The 18453-nt window shown below is 38.0% G+C and overlaps 2 protein-coding genes across 11 annotated transcripts in view; one reads left to right on the forward strand and one right to left on the reverse strand.

Moving 5' to 3' along the window:
• LOC135159797 (inactive rhomboid protein 1) overlaps window positions 1–18453 on the forward strand; it is a 34610-nt gene that overhangs the window by 4038 nt on the left and 12119 nt on the right. For 7 of the 8 annotated variants that reach the window (XM_064115840.1, XM_064115848.1, XM_064115843.1 and 4 more), the window contains exons 2-4: window positions 7968–8246; window positions 14990–16603; window positions 16855–17958. In XM_064115840.1, coding sequence (XP_063971910.1) covers window positions 15021–16603; window positions 16855–17958 — 2687 coding nt within the window. In that variant the 5' untranslated portion in view covers window positions 7968–8246; window positions 14990–15020. The remainder of the gene's footprint in view (window positions 1–7967; window positions 8247–14989; window positions 16604–16854; window positions 17959–18453) is intronic. The other variant, XM_064115841.1, reaches the window with a different exon arrangement.
• Window positions 9245–13209, reverse strand: LOC135170609 (uncharacterized). 3 transcript variants are annotated; one of them, XM_064136615.1, is made up of 6 exons: window positions 13030–13209; window positions 12764–12914; window positions 12618–12696; window positions 12285–12530; window positions 11567–11786; window positions 9245–11486 (listed from the first exon to the last, which is right to left on the reverse strand). In XM_064136615.1, exons 1-6 carry the CDS (start codon window positions 13185–13187, stop codon window positions 11231–11233), a joined length of 1110 nt encoding a protein of 369 aa, XP_063992685.1. In that variant the 5' UTR covers window positions 13188–13209; the 3' UTR covers window positions 9245–11230. The 3 variants fall into 3 exon arrangements, with proteins under 3 accessions (XP_063992685.1, XP_063992670.1, XP_063992677.1); XM_064136600.1 differs by having other exon boundaries at window positions 11567–11801; XM_064136607.1 differs by having other exon boundaries at window positions 12273–12530.

Genomic DNA, 18453 nt, shown 5'->3' on the forward strand with positions numbered 1-18453 from the left:
AATTACAGAAGTAATTGATGAATATATTTTCATTGTTAAAATCCACCAACGGAGAAATTCTTTTTTCCGCCCTCATCAGTATAATAGAACAAGTTAGCAGATAAAGTAAAGTCTGTTTCGATTTCATTGTAATCTTCTGTATTGATTTACATGGTTAACTCTTCTTTATTTTGCGAGATTTATTTTATGTCCTTAAGATTAATTGATTGGACATTCTGATACGCCTGATCTTTATCGACAGGGCTGCACGAGTAACCGAACAAAAAATGCCCTCAATTATACTTTAAACAGTTTCTGAAGAACAATTCCAATATTTCCAATCTGCAGGAATATCGTAGAACGAATCTATGAATTAATTTTCTCTGCTGATAATGAGTACATGAAATATCCTGGTGTCTTCCATCTTTATCAATAGAACAAATCCTCGGGAAAAGAGAATCAGATTAGGATTTGATTGCAATCTACTGCATTGATCCGAACGATTAATTCTTTTTCACTGCCGGATTTATTTTATTCCTCGAAGATTAAGTGATGGCACATTCTGATACATCTGACCCTTACCAAGACCATTCGACGAGTAATCGAATGAATAATGCTCTGACTTTCATTTTAATTTTGTGAAATCTCCAAATATCTCGTTAATCTCCATTAATGGAATAGTTTTTTACGAACAATGGAAAATATGTCTAGCTCTTAGTGACATTACAGACCAACTTAATAAATTAATTTTTGGTGCTAAATAAGGGCAGATGAGATATGCTAGTGTCTTCCATCTTTATTAATACAGCAGAACAAATTTTCAGATAGAGAAAGCCATATTTGAATTCTATTGCAGTCTTGTGCCTGGATTTATTTTAGTCCTCGGAGATTAATTGATGGTACATTCCGATATGTCTGACCTTAATCAATAGCACTGGACAAGTAATCGAATGAACACTGCCCCGGATTCCATTTCAATCTTGGACATTTATCCAAGTTATTTTTCTTTTAGTAATGAATTCTTATTTATTCTTCATAATCTATCAATGAAAATTTCAGTTGTTTCAGAGACTCATCAGTCTCAGAGTAAGTAATCAAACTAGAGTACTTTGTTTGGATTTCATTTCAATCCTTCAGCCACCATTTATCTCCATTAATGAATCCATTTTATTTTCTCGAAACTAGTTCAGGAAAAGTTCCAAACACTTCTATCTCTCCTATCTCGTAGTAACACAGCAGAACGGTTTAGTAAATTTTCTTTGGGTTGTAGGAAATCAGTTATCGAAGGGATTGGGGGATTGTGGTGGTTCAGATTGGCAATATTATTAACACAATCCCATTAACACAATTAATTTATAGATACTAGCAAATTCGATTAAAATCGTTCAAATCTGTTGATAAAAAATTGAGTTATTTCTGAAAAATACGGATCTCCATTAGAATTTGACCTTGATTTCCTCAAATTTCTGAATCTCTCTTTATTTTTATGAGAGCATTTAACGACTACCAAAAATCTGTAAAATTCAAATGGACCTTCCAATTAACAACTCGAATCCCAGTGATTACCAGACAATTATCCCACCACAGCAACCCCAGGACACCTGAAAAAAACTCTATTGAACCACTGAAAATGAAGAATATCATATCCAATTACCGACATGAATGCTAGCCTCAAAAATAATTGGATTGATTCCATTACTCCAAAACGCTCGCCCCCCAGGTATTTGCATCACCATCGTTACTCGTAGTGATGAGTTATCCCCGTCGTGGATTGGTCCCCGGTATTTGTATCTCTCCATGTGTAAATCCATCTTCGAATTGAAATCGGGTTTGCTCGTTGGTTCGTTACGATATCGTTCTTCTTTCGAATGTATCAGTCTTCTCTTTCCCCCCACTGCGATGATTTATTTCCACTGCATCGTATTCAATTTCGCGCGAACCTGTATGACGCATGGCCACCAATCCACCTCTTTTCCAGTCCAGGTCCATGGGAAAATCGCTCGTGGGTGGTATGTATCTCTCTCTCTCTTTCTCTCCCCGTAGATATTCCTCATGGGCAACAACAACGGTGATGTATGCGACTACGATATCGAGAGGGACACAGAGCTGCAGAGCACAAAGCATTTTTGTTTCACTCAAAACAAAATTTTTCGGATTTCAACAATTCCAAGTTCTGAATATTTTAAACATTCGATTTTGTTTTTTCAATTAAAAAAATCGGGATATCATTTGGGAGGGGGAAAGTATGGCGAGTTCGTGTTTGGTTTGCGATTGATTTTATTATTAAAATGCCAGAAATTTTAATCTATGAAAACAAACAATAAAATCCAGTTTTGAATGACGAAAATTTTTCACCCGATGGGGTTTCTAAATCTATTAAATTTTTTTCTCAACTTTCCGGAACTTTTTTTTTTTCCTCCGCGAGGACTCATAAAAGGCTTTTTCTGTTGATACGGGGGAGAGCAGTTTTGTGTGCTCACGAGGCTGAAATGAAAACGAGGGTAAATACTGGTGTGGAAGATATTGGATGTATGCAGTCGGTGAGATTTGACGTATCAATGTAGGCTTTTGTTGGTGAATTAAAAATCAATAGAGCTGGGTAGGTCTCATCGCTGATAGGATTCAGTCGTTCTGTTCCATCAATTTTCATTGATTATTGTCAGTTGCATTTTTCAGATTACAGATTCTTTGCGGTTATCGGGGGAAGTTACAGATGTTGGCGAAATTTTATGTTTAAAAGTTGGATAGTGATTTCCATGAACAAGTCATTTAGTGTGATTATTAAATTATTTGAGCTAATGTATCTCTTTATCCAATTTCAATAGTTGAATTTCTTAAAAAGTAAATTTATTCTTCTGTGTAGTAATCAGTAGAACAATCTTCCATTAATTTCCATTGATTGTTGTCAGCTGTACTTTTCGATTGTATCGATATTGTGAATAGGATTACAGATTCTTTGTGTGTTGAGGGAATTGAATACATAGAGCTGGAAGTCCATATCGAAATATCGGACATGAATCATATTTAATTTTATATTGATTTTCGCACATTTGCAAGAGTAATTCATTCGGCTTCATTATCGGTAAATTTATTTCATCTGATGGAAATGCGTTGATGAAAAACTTTGGGGCTTTCCACGTTGATTAATATCGCCTAAAGATTGAAATGAAAACATGTAATTTGAATTCAATTTCACTGGTGTACATTTTCCCAAACAACTAATTATTCTAGTTTATATATTTGTCTCATCGACAACAGCTTCATTCTTTATGGTTTATCTGTTTCAATTTATTATTGTCAGTTGTATTTTTCGATCACATGAAACGGTATGAACAGGATTACAGATTCTTTGTGTTTGTCGGTGGGATTAAAAAAGACGGGAGTGAAAATTTAGCTCGAAATATTGGCTAGTTTGATGGCCACTGGGGGAGTGCGTTTGACAGGTCGGTAGGGGTGAGTGAAAGCTTTATATCGAACAGTCGTGCTGGTGATTCCCGCAAATTTGAGGTTCCTGTGATGACAATGTCGCTGCTTGGGGCATAAACTCGTATGGAATTATCAGTTTATGGCGACATGGTTTATTGACTACTTGATGAACTCAAATTGAAAGCTACTGGAGAAGGAGCTTTATAGCACTCTCAAAATTCTCGGTCATTATTAAACAGGTAAAAAGCTCAGGATACCGGGCACCGGGAAATGGTAGAGAAATTCTTAGAAATATCATCATGACTAAAAAATCGGGGAACAATTTTATGAACTGTGTAACTACAGAAGTACCGTATTTCATGAATCTTCTTCTGGAGCGTTAAAGCTCGTGCATACTTGTGTCTAAAATGGAAAATGTAGTCGTGTGTATGTCATCCTGGGCTAATAAGGCGGGTTCCAGTGAGGTGTTTATGTCTCCTGTTCCGCGGACGGGGGACAATATCTCAAAGTGAAAATAAAACCTCTGAAATTGGGAAAATTCTTCCTCATTGGGACTGTGCTGACACTTTTCGTTGAAAAAATCTCCTACATTGTGGCAAACGGTCAGTCAGATGTGAATTGGTGTAAACTCCAGGTCGTGAAATTGTGCAATGGTGAGAAGAACATGAAACTCGGTGCAAAGAAATGAGAAAAAGGTACATGTAACAACGGTACGAAGAGGATACATTTGTGAAAAGTCAAAAATTTTATCAGCCAGTCCGGGGAAACTAAATTTCAAGTACATTATTCCCTAAGGTATTAGTGAAATATCAATGAGTTATGAACTCAACGCATTAGGTATCAGATATTTATGTTATGATTAAAATTTCAAATAAGCCGATTAACTTTGACCGCTGGGCTATCGGAATATTTGAAGTTTCAATTCATAAATAGTGGGAAAAAATTATTTTCTTGTCGAAGAACCGAAGGGTGAATTAACCAAAATGACGATTCACTTCTTTAATGGGGAAAACCAAATGTCATTGCACTTCTCAACTACTATAACGGTCGTATAAAACTCAAATGATATGAGACATGAAATGTAGGTTGCCAAAGTAATTTCTTGATTTTTTTCAACTGTTCATAAAAAATTTAATATCTGCACTTAATTTTTTTTATTATGGGTAATAAACAATCAGTATCTATTCTAAAAACCGAAGGATGAATTTAAAAAATGTGAATTCATTTTTACAATGTGAAAGTTCAATCTCGTTGTACTCCTCGACAGTGATAACGCCCATACATAAGCCTCCAACGATATGAGGCATGAAATGTAGGTTGACAAAGTACAAGAAAATCGATACGGCTCCTGTCTAACACTTCACTATTGAAGAATAGCATCAAAGAATAGCTTGAACTTTTGAAATATCACTTAAGTAATTAACCAAAGTGGGACGAGAAGTAAAAGAAATATTCTCGTGGCAGAGGCTGAAGTGGAGTGATGGAAATATCGCGAGTCATGAGTTCTCATCAGTGAGGAAGGGATGAAGAAACGGCACGTGAAATAACAATAGTGATACAGAGAGCAAATGCGTCACAGTTATCAAGGAAGATGTTCATCAAATTCTACTTTAATTGGAATTGGAGGTGTGATGAATCATTCCTTGACACATGGATTTCTAATTCAAGGATGATCAATGTCAGATGGACAATCATCAATCACACCACTACGAAATGGGATGTAATTTCCAGTTTCCGTGTGGTTTACTTTGTCGATTGAGATCAGTTTCTCAACATTTCGATAAATTTATGGGAGTTAAAACTCAACAATTTTATATTGTTACGCGGAAATGAAGAGAAATCTCTCTACAATCAGGGATTGAAAAGAGTGATACTAGGGGTGTTGCTTGAAAAGTGGGAAATCGTGTCTTAGATAACCATCGTATGGACTTTGGTAGATGGTAAAGATTTTGGGGAAGATTTAGGGGCAACCGTCGAAGCCTATGAACATTGAAAATCACTTCTGAGTGTATCATTCAGACTCCTTGCGGAGAAAATAGAATAGTGGTCAAGATTTTCCATTTTATGGGATAATAGACAATAAAAAAATCCATCCATTTCATTGACCTACATTTAACAGAAACGAAATGTTTAAATTTTCACAGAAGTATTCCTTATTTTTAGAGAATTTCACTTCATCTCAGAAATTCCATTGAAAAATGATGAATTCAGCTAAATTCAAATCAATGTATTTTTGCATTATCAGTTGATTAATTAATTAATACAGGGTCATCTCAGATTAATATTTCTAAGTAAACTACGGAGTCTTTCTCTCCCTCCACCATAAAACTTGGAAATTTGCTCAAATTTAAATTAAAACATGAAATCTCGTGGTTTTCTTCTTTAAATAGAATCCAGTGGCGATCAGTAACTTTATAACAACCATCTGGAGCCGGGAGGGGTATTACAAACTGGAAAAAAAATAAGTTGACTGTGACTTTCCTTTACAATCGATCGACAGGCAATTACGTCCCGCCTAAAACGTAAAATCGCTCGGAAAACTAAATAAATAAAACCAGCAATAACGTAGCTTTCAGCCGTAGAGTCATGGTTTAACGTGGAATGGAAAGCCAGCGATAGGCACGATTCACTGGCACAGTAAAACCGATGCACGAAACCTCCCGTTGTGAGGTAAAACTGGGGTGACTAGGGGGGCAAAGAGAAGCGGGCATTGAATTGTGAATTCACGGCTCGTGCTCTCCCCTGCGTTTCGCTGATAGCACATTAGGGTATTACGACATCCCAGCATTCGATCAATGCTCAAAATCTCCGACACTACCTCCGGTCACTCTCTGGCTCTTTCTGCAGACCTGTCTACTTCAAGTTTAACCCGCTAGCCGGGCTCATGTATTGTCTGAGAGGAATTACCGTTATTCAATGTCCCATGGAAATACGACATCATTGTTTCGTATAAAATTGAAAATGAGAAAATTAGTTTGAATATTTTCCATGGATTGGAAATAGAGATTATCAGCATTCGATTACATTGTGGTATGTCGGTCTTCTTGCCAGTCAAAATGTTAAATCTCAGGGTTACGAGAAGTGTTATTGGAGATTTCTTATTCAGCAGATAATGCATTATCCAAAAATGTGAAATTTCTCGGTGGAGAATTCGCTGAATGTGATCTCATGATCTGATGTCTCCATTGGCTCTATCGGGGCTCGGGTTTACTGCAAGTACACGAGAAAGTATTGGATTATTCCCTTCAATGTCGAAGACATTCTGGGTGGCGAAGCTCTCAGGTCGAGTCTTATCTATGCTAAATCCGGATTTAGCAATCGAGTGTTTCACAATCCGCCAGATTATCCTTCTTCCTATGAAAAAAAATCAGAGAATCATCCATTCTTACATGCACGTTTTTGCCATTTCCATTGGTTTTCGTTTGCATTCCAGACCACTCGCGAGACTCCTTATCTCTGGTGAATTTCATCCTCGATGAGAAAATAATATCAGACGAGAGATGTTTGAGGGGATCACACATTTCCACTAGAGATGTGCACCGTAATCCACATATTAAGTGAAAGTACACTGAGAAAATCCTTGATTATACATTTTATACAGAATTAAGCGATGAGTGGATTGACTTTGGATAATATATCTCATAAGTACTTCCTGTCGTTTACCTGAAGTCCCTGAAAATTATCGTGATACAAAAAAGGGGAATAACTGAATATTTTCAAGTGAGCTAATGATCTGACAAGCATTGACCACTGCTACAAAAGATGACCTAACAGCTGTTAGACTCATCACAATGTAAATATGTAAATATTTCCCGTCCATTGGGTTCATGTCCTAATATTATACAAAAAATTGTTCTTTTCATTCTACAATCACTATTCAGACACTCCATAATTTTATCAAACTCAACACTCATTGTAAATCAGTTGCAATCATGGAAACAGAATGATCATGATCACGTTCGAATAATAATTGACTTGAATCGAAAAGTAAATACAGTACTTTTATCCTAAAAATTAGCGTTACTAAGCAATAAGTTCTTTCCATATATCTCAAAGTCTCTTTACATATTCAAGGGATCCTTTTTAATCCACAAATGTCAATTTATTCTTCACGAATACATACCACAATAGTGAAAGCTTGATCACGCATTTCCTAACGAGACTCTGACTTTCATGCAAGCCCAATTATCTTGTCCATCAAAATAGAACGGGAGCTAACCAGATATATTGATCGACTGAACAAAAATATAAGTCATCACGAGATTTCCTCCGCTAGCGTGTCTTATAAGTTCATTGAGGCTGTTGGAAAATCAATAGAATAAAAAATTATCAATTTCAGTAATAACCTTTCAAGAATTAAAACAAAAAAAATTATATATTTTTTTAAATTAATACATAAGATTGGAGAGTTCATTTGCGGGAATTGGGGAAGAAAATGTCTTAATAGAAAGAGAAGCTCACATTTTCACTTTCACAAAAGCCATTGGAATTACTTAACTTATATCTAAATTGTTTTTTTAATGTCATCATCTATTACTGAAAAAAATCAATCACCATTTCAGGAATCTTGTTATGCGTAAATCACAGACAAACGATTTGGGGGAGGTTGACTCCGGGAAAGTGGAGGCAAGTGATTCCCAGGAGACGTTGGCATCTGGGAGCACACGTGCGGATAGTGAGGTGCTGACCGATAACAAACTAAAGGACGTGAGATACGTGGAGAGTGGCATTATTTCGAGGTACGAAGGTCGGTGAGCACCGAGACGGGGCGAGCAACCCCGTTGCCTCGGTCAACAATTAACAACTCTCTCGTCTACGAACGTCGACGAACCACAGAACAGGTTAGTTACAATGTAAAATAGATTAACTTCATTGACTATATGGAGGGATGAACGATGGACAAATGTAGCTTTATTCAGGGTCGTTGAATTTTTTCTACACCGAATAGTGAAGAACTAAAGTGTGAATATTCAAAATGATAAAAATTAAGTGTAAATTATCCAGCAAAAATTGTTAACAATGCTTCCTATTGTTTAGTATTTCATAAACGGAAGGAAAACTCGACATAAGGCAAGATGACGGCATAGGGTAGAGCTAGTGAAAATCTACCCCGCGAATAGGGGTTACTACTGAAGTTTCATAGTATTCCTCCTGTAGCCCTTTAGTATTCACCATTACTTGAAACTCCTATATATAGTTTCACATGAGGTTTGTAACTCTGAGGAAGCATATTTGGGTCAAATTAATTTGCTTCAACCGTGGAATACGTAGTGCAAACGTAGTTGGTTCTGTCGTACCTTCCTTTCTGAGCTTTACCAACACACTATGGGGGTATAAATTTCACTAGTTTGGTTTTTTCGGCAGTGAGGTTGACTCAGGAGGACACATCACGTCCGGGACAATTCTCAAGTGCTGTTCATACCCCCAAAGGTCTAAAACTGCCCCTAGTCCTACATTCCTGCTCTGTAAAAATTGGGGAAAGAAATTCAAGACAACTTTGCCATGGGTTTCCTGTCTGGTAACACTTTCTAGAACAGCACTTGGTGTTAACTGCTGAGCACCCCTTTCCCATTGGTTACAATGCGTGCATCTAATTTTATTGATTTAAATTCCTCAAAGGCCAATCCTGCATTCCATTGATGCCTTCAGAATAGTTGAACTCCAGTTGACTACACGTTTGAGGCATTATCTCTTCAATAATTGGGATGCCTTTGGATTAGATCAATGACAATTACCAGATCACTGGCTATTGAACCTTCAATCGTGTCCTATAATTAATGATATTCATCCATTCACCGTCTGTAATCGATTTATTCCCCCTCAACGATAATTCGGCCTGTAACTCTTCTTCAATGACAACAAGCGAAGATCAAGAGAATTTTTGGTTCTGAAGTACTCAAGTCCTTTTATTTACAGATTTTGAAATTCATAAAAATTCATCTAATTGAGGTAATTGAATTACCACTTTCCAAACACTCACGAAACGGGAAATTTACATCTTCATTAGAGATTGTAAGGGTTGACCAAATTTATTAAATTCATAACCGATAAATATTTGTCTACATTTTATTAACAGAATTAGTAATTTATGGCATGAAGCGATAAAAGTATTAGCTGTCGCGTGTGTACATCATACATTTATCGTCACGTGACGTATATTATTTTATGTTATTGGGCCCAAGGACCCCGTTCTCTTGAAAATCACGAAAAATGTTCTCGATGGAGGGAACGACTTATATCACTGATCCTTTACAATATCTCCCCTGTTATTCTCAATAAATAATTTAAAACTAGTGTCTTGACTCTCCCAATAACTCTCCATCGTATCGCAACTCCGTAATACCAAGATGCATATCTCCTGTTCTGTTCGTACTCCTTTTCATAACTCGTCCTTAGTCCCCCGTTGTTGCGATATGAAATGAACAATGCAAAATTCAGCAGTCTCGTGAAGACAGAGAAATTTACACCCCCTTATACCAGTTGGAATACAATTGCAGGCAAAAGCTCCCAGCGAATCCATTGTAAACAACCATTTGTCAGTTGGAGGACTAGTGGATGTTTCCATTCCCCTCTCTAGTTGCCCATATCTTCTATTCTCTCCCTATGGCTTTCCTCATGTATTTTTTTTTTTTCAGTTGCCCTACTTCATCGGCTTGTATCCTATTCGCAGATTTCAAACAATGCCAAAGGGTATACTGATTCCCCAGTGACTTCCTGCTTCCTTCCGTTGATCAATTCCTCTCTTTATCCATCTCTCTCTTTCCTATCGCCTTTGTGTCATTTCCGATCACAATCATTGTAGATTCTCTCTTATCCCTGAGTTGTTATCATCTAGACGATACTTCCGGTGAAAGTTGGAATGTACGGGGGTATTTTGTATTTTTCATTCTATTTTATGGGGTTTTAAAGTTGAATAAGCAAACTCTATAAAATTTATCACGAATGTATGAGATAGACGATAATGCCTATATCGATCACAAAGTTTTCATTTATACCTTTCCATGTTTTTAATGTTTGTTGTCAATGTTATTTTTCACTCCAACTTTTAAAAGATTTTTGCTTCTCAATGGAAGGATGACAATTCAACGTTGTTGTAAAATGCGCTGAATGTGGATGTTGAATTTTTTTTATATTTGCATGTCTTTAATTGACATCTTGTCATATCTCATGTGGGTCAATGCAGATCCCCAAAACATTCCAACATTCTTCCGCCAATGGATTATTCTCTTTCATTTGCTTCTCCATTGAGAAGCCTGTTCCTAGTGATATTTTTTTCCCTTAATACTTCCCATTTCGGCGTAAGAATAAGGGTTAGTCACGTTTTTGGGTCATGCTACGTGACTCGAGGGGTATCCGAATGGAGGTGCTCGATAACTCTCTCCTGAGTTTTGCTTCTTGGAGAATTTTCTGTGGTGGTAGACGAGGCACGTACATCGATTAGTGAAGCTCTGGCCCCTCACACTATTACCAGAGCAATGGTTTGTTTCGTGTGAGTTTTCTTGACAGAGAGAAATTTTTATTTATGGAAAAATATTGTCGGTTTGAGATAAGGATTTTCTTACTTGATTTATTCTGGGAAAATAGCTGTGATACAAAGTCGAAAATATTGTTAAATGAAAGTGAAATGTTTTCACGTTGAGTTGAGGTCTTTAGGTCAGATATTGCAGTCATTGAATTGGGATGATATCAACTTGTTTAAATTAGAAATTTTATTCTTCATTGATGGTATTTTTATTACCGCTCAATGTTCGAAGATTTGTTTGTATACGAACGTCTAATTATACTGTGATATTCATATTTATTTTGAAAAATGTCAGGGTATTATTTATTCGAGAATGAGTTTTGATGCTGGTAGAATATTGTGGGGTCTGCAGAGCCTCCAAATTTCAGACAATGCAGCTTCCGGATTTGGAGTTATCTGGAGGTAATTTGGTTGTATGGAGCTTATGAGGACATATCCAGGAAACCATAGAGGTTTAGCAGTGCCATTTATTTGTACTCTAGTAGTGAATTCGAATTCACCAGGCAGCCGGTGATTTTTTTGTCTCACATTCAAATTCCCCGAGGATATTTCCACACGACTGAAAATATGAATAACGTCGTCATGAAATATTAAAACTTTCGGGGGTTATCTTATTGATCTGGCTGGAGTTATTCGTACGTTGTATAGCCCAAGGGTTGGGAATTTCTTGGAAATTTATTTGTAGGAGGGAGACTTTTATATTGCGTTGAGCCATCGTATTCTTCATTGGCGTAGCTCAACGTATCATCTACAGCCGCGTCGATATTTTCCTCGCCGTTGGATTCTATTAGTGAGATAGTCTCTCCGGTTTTGTTGTGGCTTCTTTTATCCTCAGAGTTGTGTATAGGATTGGAGGAATCTGTACAATCTACAGCTTGTGGATTTTTTTGCACGAGTGATTGTGGGAATATATATTCGTATAAATATTCCCATGAATTTTCCCTTGAGGGAATCTGATGGAATGATTCTAGGGAGAAGTCAACAGGCGCGAAAAATTTTATTGAAAAGTCTAGAGGATTCCGTAGATAATTAGGCGAATTTTCACAATCGCAAACCCATTCCTATTCCGCCATATTGGACTCGGGATTATTATGCGAATTTCCAGGCTTTTTTCATTCGATTTTTTGTAACCGGAAAATGAAAAAAAGTAATCACCGAAAAATTCAATTCTATTGATGTTCTATGGAATAGTTTCTATGGAATACTCGAATGGAATTGTCTAACAGTGGAGGATTTTATATAATCGCTTCCAGGAAAACATTATCAAACTTTCCTATGAAAAATATCTGACTTCTCCGAAGCATCGTTCAATGGACAATCAGCAGAATTTTTTTATGAATGATACCTTCCTCCTTACCGGATGTAAAATCACAGGACTCTGCAAAAACTTTGTTAAATATATTGCCTGGGCTCAGCGAGCTGAGATCAGCGCCTTCAAGTTCGGACATAAGAAGGACTTCCGCTAGGATTTCTGGTTCCGGTCTGGTCTCCGTACTATCAGGCACACAATTTTCTGGAGTTGGTTTTATCTTTCTCAGTAGATGCGAGAGTTGCGCCCTGAGGGTATTTCTCCGATGTTTATTTGCACACTCGCGTCTTGAATCTCGTTGTAAAAAACCGATTTTTATTCTCTAGTACGAGCGAAAAAAAAAAGTATTGAGCTGAGAAAATAAAATGAGGAAGGAATTACTTCTTCGTCGTTGCGTATGATAACGACGATGCTCAGACTCGCCAGGAGAGTGAGAACTTTTATATTGGTTTCTCAGCAGCTGTAATTCAAAAATTTATGGAAACATTTCGAGGAGTTGTAATGAAGTTTAAGAAAAACATTCTCACTTTCTCGGGTGCCTCATCTCTCTGTCCAATATCCATGTAATTTTCATTTTTCTCTGCAATTTCATCGAAATTATCATCGCACGCGCTGTTCACTGGGTTTTCTTCATCAGACGAACATCTACACGTGTCTTCCTCATCAACATAATTATTTCTGGAGGAAAAACCGTACAATAAGTAATACCCACAACAATAATTATTTCCTCATGTTAAATGTGAGAGCAAACAATGTTTTTCCGCAAGTACCACATCAACTTTTCAATACTCACGAACACGGAGCATAATGCGATTTTTCCCCTGCAGAGTTTTGACAGAAGGAGGACCTCACAGACCTTCTGAAACTATTTCCAGCACAAATCGGCCGAGATTTTGGTTTCAGAGAAATGCAATTGAATCTCACTCCCAACTCCTTCATATTTTCTTCCATCTTGTACCAACACAAAAATTTACGAAAAAAAAAACCAATGTTTGGTTACTTTCTATGTTATTTTGTTTTAAAATAGACGCAGCGATTCTTATGGAAAGAACTTTTATAAATGTAGTCATCCTCATTCTCCTGGTTTTTTTTTACGTAGAAAATGTTTTCTACAGAAGATTTTCCATTAACTACGAAATACAAGGAAGTTTTTAAACTTTTCCATCTAGTTTTAAATACCACTTTCTGAAAAAAGACCGTAGAAAGATTGATTTGAATATATTTCTATAGAAAAATTCTCGTTTCGTGTTAAGGAATTTCACTTCCAACTAATATTTTCTTGTATCTAGTACGATCTCGATAATCTGCCCTCTCTTATGCACCCAAAAGTTGTAAAAAGCTCTTCACATACAACTCCACTAACTCCACGGTCCAAAGTTGTTCGAATTAATTCAATCCATTACCATCATCAACTTACAACCTCAATCCCCAATGAACTATTCCATTAGACCATGTTACACTTCCGAGAAATCTGAATGCATAATTGATAACAAAAATCCATATTCATCTCATGCTTACGAGTCAAGAGAAAAACGTTGGAGAAGAGTTGGCTTGCTACTTCCGACGAATTTAAAAGCCTCCGAGCTCTCAGATATTCCTCTCCCATTCATCGAATCAATTAAGGAAATATTCATCCCACAAGGAAAAAGAAAACTTTATATCCCAATCGTTTTCAGCACATCATTTCCTTCTTCACGTATTCATTGGGTATCTCATTTTATCAAATTGCATAACATTTCAATATAAGAGTCAATATTATTAAAAAAAATAGGAAACTCAAAAAGTTATGACAATTCTTCAAAATGAAAAAATCGTTCGCTCCCTAAAGTCATTATAATTGTGAACAGTAATCCTGTACGCATTCATTACGTGTGCCGCAATCGCAATATTCCCCGGTATTAATTAGCGACGATTAATTCCCACAAATTCATGTGTCTGACAGACATCACGTATTCCAAGCTCTTGGTATACTAGTGAGTCGTGACCGACGAATTCCCTTGCTGCAGCCTATGCTAGAAGTTATTTATTGCATTGTACACAATATCATACGACTGTACCTATAATGAAAGTCCGTATCACGTTATGCATTTTTGATATATCGAATAATAAAACTTCACTGCTATTTTTGGTTCACGACCAATACCAGAAAAGAGATAAAAGTAGAAAAATCTTGATATCGTGCGAAAAAAAAAAGCTCCGGCGATAAGGAAATAATGGGGAAATATGTTGCCATTAAAGTGCAGCGCACTGTTGTTTGTAGATGTTGACTAGGGTCAGTTGCGTAAGTCACACTGTGCAAACAATTGTTCACACCCCTAAAGTCTCTTAATTAACTAGAGGTAATTAACAAACGTGCCCACGAGCCACAAAGCTGTTGGATGTGCAAGTTACGCGGTAACTTTGTCGGGAGATTTCGGTGTCGTTTCTCGACTTTGTAGGAAAGTTTCTTATGAAACATAAATAGATCGCTCAGATTTTCCTAATAATGCTGGTTGACAAGAGATTATAATTGCAATTATGTTGTTTGGAAACGCATTAGTTCGGCATATATCACTGAACTTTTCAAGGAAGTGTACAGATGGGTTTGAAATTAATCATGGAAAAAAATGATAGATCTATTTTTTAGTAAAGTTTGTAAAAATATTCTAACGTGGGCCTTTGTTGTTTTCCAATGAATTTCTCTTCTATTTCCGTAGCAAAATGTATTGGTGTCAAGTGCAGTCGTAATAAAACAGCCAATATTTTCATTACAGATGTCCTGACAGTGGGCCGCAGGCCACCAGAATGCCGACAGACGACGACTATGGCCGAAGAGAACCTCTCCTGTTGCATCAGCACTCTACCTCACAATTCGGAGCAACCCCGTTGTACCCCGGATCAGGAAGTAACCCCGGTAATTCCAATTCTCCGAGTATTACAAGTATACAAAGTAGTACCAGTAACAGCAGTGCTGACGTTGGAGCTCTACAAAGTTGTTATCACAAACAGCCAGAGCCCCGAATTCTTTCCTCTGTTTGCGCTAATCACAGTTACGACCCAAAATGTACAATTATCACTAGCAACAGTAGCCCTAACAATAGCAATGATCGCCAAATCTCTGGAAATTCTGGTGACTATGGCGGCCACAAGATGGACTATGAAAAATCAATGGACAGTCAGCAGCAGAAACTCGATGATATATCAAGAACAGTGCAGTCGTGCTGTGAGAGATACGGAATACCCTCCCACCAGGATAGATACAATCAGTCTTTATCGTCCACATCAACCACTAATAATCATCAGTATTCAGGGCAGCAGCAAGCAATCCTGCAGAACGACCCTCCCAGATATCCCCAAACGTTGCCAAACGATCAGAGACTATCATCCTCGACTGATCGTTATTCGACTGAAATTACATCGACAACGGTATCAAAGAGTACAACAACTGGTGAATATGCAAATACTGGTGTACTTGCCCTATCAACAACGAGTAAACTCTTCTCACCAGAGAGCTTTCCATCCCCACCATCACCAGCCCCAGCCAATGATTGCTTTATACCACCACCTCCACTATCTCCAAGCCCAAATGACAAATATGCATCAACTCAAAGTCTTGCTAATTACACGCCCAATGATTGCATTGTGCCGAACTCACCCAATCCTCGAGATCGATACGGTACAGCGCCAGCTTCACCAATGCTTAAGGACAGATTTTCATCGTCAGATAGGCTCATGGTGTCCTCTGCTGGTTCTTCACACGATACCCGAGATCATCATCAACGATTTAGCACATCTAGTGAGCGTCTCTTGTCCACTGGATCACCTGTACAAATTGCTCATCAACGTGATGGTGGTGGACACTTTCAGACACCAAGTAGTATCAAAGACGTCAATAGGTATACAATGTCAACCGAGAAATTGGTGTCATCGTCACCGATTCATGCACCAGTGCCTGAAAGATTTGCGGGCAAGTCCAACGACAGATTCATCACTGATTCGCCAATGCATGAACGTTACCAGAGACAAGAGTCATCGGCTCTTCATCACGACAAATACTCGACACTTACCACGTGTGAGAGGTATTTATCGAGCTCACCGAACCCTGAAGGGGCTCATCAGAGGTATGCCTCAACGGAGAGAATACTCTCTGGCGCCTCAGATACCCAACAGTCGAGGAGGTACACATCGGATAGGACAGGCGACTGTCAGAAGTATTCGGCGAGGGGTGAACGTTGCTCAAACTCTAGCTCACCGATACCAGACGCCAGGGATTATCCTTGCAGGTACGCTGGCTTCCAGGATGTCTCGAGTCAGTCTAGATACTCGTTGGATCGGTTCAATGACCTTGCGCTTCAACGTTATACCCAGTCATCGAGATCCAATGACAGGTTTGTAGTAAAATTCGCACTTTTCACATTTTATTTTTTAGATTAGACCTTATTTTTATATTCCTATTTAATTAATTAGTTAATTCAATTTTTATTAAAATTTTTTTCGTAAATAACTTATGGAGAATATTGGATTGCCAACCCGAATTCTATGGATTTGTTTTTCAGTCTCGATTGACTTTACTTCCGACAAAGTTAATTCCTTCATTATTACGATCAAAAATTTGAATTTCGAGCTTGAATTCTTGCAGATTCAACGAACGTGCATATTTATCGAGTTCTTCGCCCTCCACCCACGACGGAAGACTCGCATCAGAGCCAGGAAGATACCCATCAGCCTCCACGGAGCGCCTCCTCGTGTCATCCTCCCCTTCATCCTCCGAGAACAGTAGATACCACAGTCTGTATTCCACCTCAGCTCAGCCCGCAACCGATCGTTTCATCCAACAATCACCAACTCCCGACGTCAGTACAATTCGCAACTATCAAAATCAAAACTCAAAAAACGACAAATTTATTCAGGTATCAAAATCTGTATCGAGTTACGATCGTTATCAGCTCACAAATCCCGATCACTATGATCGCTGCAACCAAGAACGTGGGTATTCAATGGATCGTTACAATAGCTCAACAAATACAATCGATAGATACCAGAAGAACGATCAAAGGTACCATGGAAATATTGAGCGTTACTCTCCTATTCGTACTATGGGGGACAAGTATCTGTCATTACCAAAACCAAAGGATATATTCTCGACTGGTAGAATAGGCACTTCGTCCTCACCAGTTAATACAGGAAATGATCCCAGGAATTACAGCGGTGGTAATGCTTCGGGTGTCAGTTATGTGCCACCACATGCCCACACACCAGTCGAGAGATATGTACCCCAGCCACCCCCTGAGATATTGTACCCTGATAGGTACGTGGACAGGTACATTCCATCGGCTGTGCACACACCAACCGATCGTTATGTACCAGCTGCGGATCCTGGCGATCCATACATGCGACGAGACCTTGGATTTCATCATCACTACCGGCTACCACCACCAGGGTATCCGTACCACCAGACGAATTTTCGATTTCGAGGATTTGCTTATGCCTCCCCTGGGCGGATCAGTGGGAGCCCTGGGTCCAGTAGCTCAAGCAGTTCAACCTCAGCCCAGAGGGAATTCTCTACTTCACCTTTGTTACGACCCAAAGTGCGAGCCTCCACGATTGAATTCACGAGCAGTGGGAGGTCCAGTCATACGTGTTGTGATGGATCTAATGGACAGAAGAATTGCTGTCAAGTCAGAAGATCTTTGCCACCCCCCCTGCCTTCTATTCCTTCGAATCAGTCTGCGCATTCATCGTGGTAAGTTTTTTCTTTATGGATTTTTTTATGGGTGGTATTTTATCACTAGGTCACAGCGTTGCATGCAAGATTTCTTTTATTACATTTTTATAATGAATTTCTCGTGCTATTCCATTACAAAATGATTTTTCAAGTGAATATTTGCATTCAATTTTTGTGATGGGATGTATTACTTTTAATCAATTGTTATGCTAAAATTGAGTGAAATTATGGAGAAATATTCAGCGAATGTCTCGCACAATTCCCAGAAATTTGAATTTTGTTCAAGTGCTGTGGACATTAATAAAAGTCCATGTCATTCTCCTAGAATTTAATATTTGAAAATCTTTGAAATCTTATTTTTTTTACACTAATAGAGTAGGAAGCAGATGGTTTTAGCGAAATGTGACAAATATACATGACTTAAAAGAATCATTTACCGCTGCTATAGAGAAAATTCGAGTGGTATATTTATGTGCTGGTAGCAGACAAAGTTGAACTCGAGCAGTTAACTTA

Source organism: Diachasmimorpha longicaudata, chromosome 2, assembly GCF_034640455.1.
Source record: "Diachasmimorpha longicaudata isolate KC_UGA_2023 chromosome 2, iyDiaLong2, whole genome shotgun sequence".
Lineage (NCBI taxonomy): Eukaryota > Metazoa > Arthropoda > Insecta > Hymenoptera > Braconidae > Diachasmimorpha > Diachasmimorpha longicaudata.

Bases quoted from the DNA above. Each gene is read 5' to 3' on its own strand.
- LOC135170609 (XM_064136600.1), bottom strand. From the start codon at position 13,187: ATGGAAGAAAATATGAAGGAGTTGGGAGTGAGATTCAATTGCATTTCT. The intron at 12,915-13,029 runs GTGAGTATTGAA...TTTTTCCTCCAG, and splicing joins TCGCATTATGCTCCGTGTTC to AAATAATTATGTTGATGAGG. The intron at 12,531-12,617 runs GTAATTCCTTCC...TTTTACAACGAG, and splicing joins TCATACGCAACGACGAAGAA to ATTCAAGACGCGAGTGTGCA.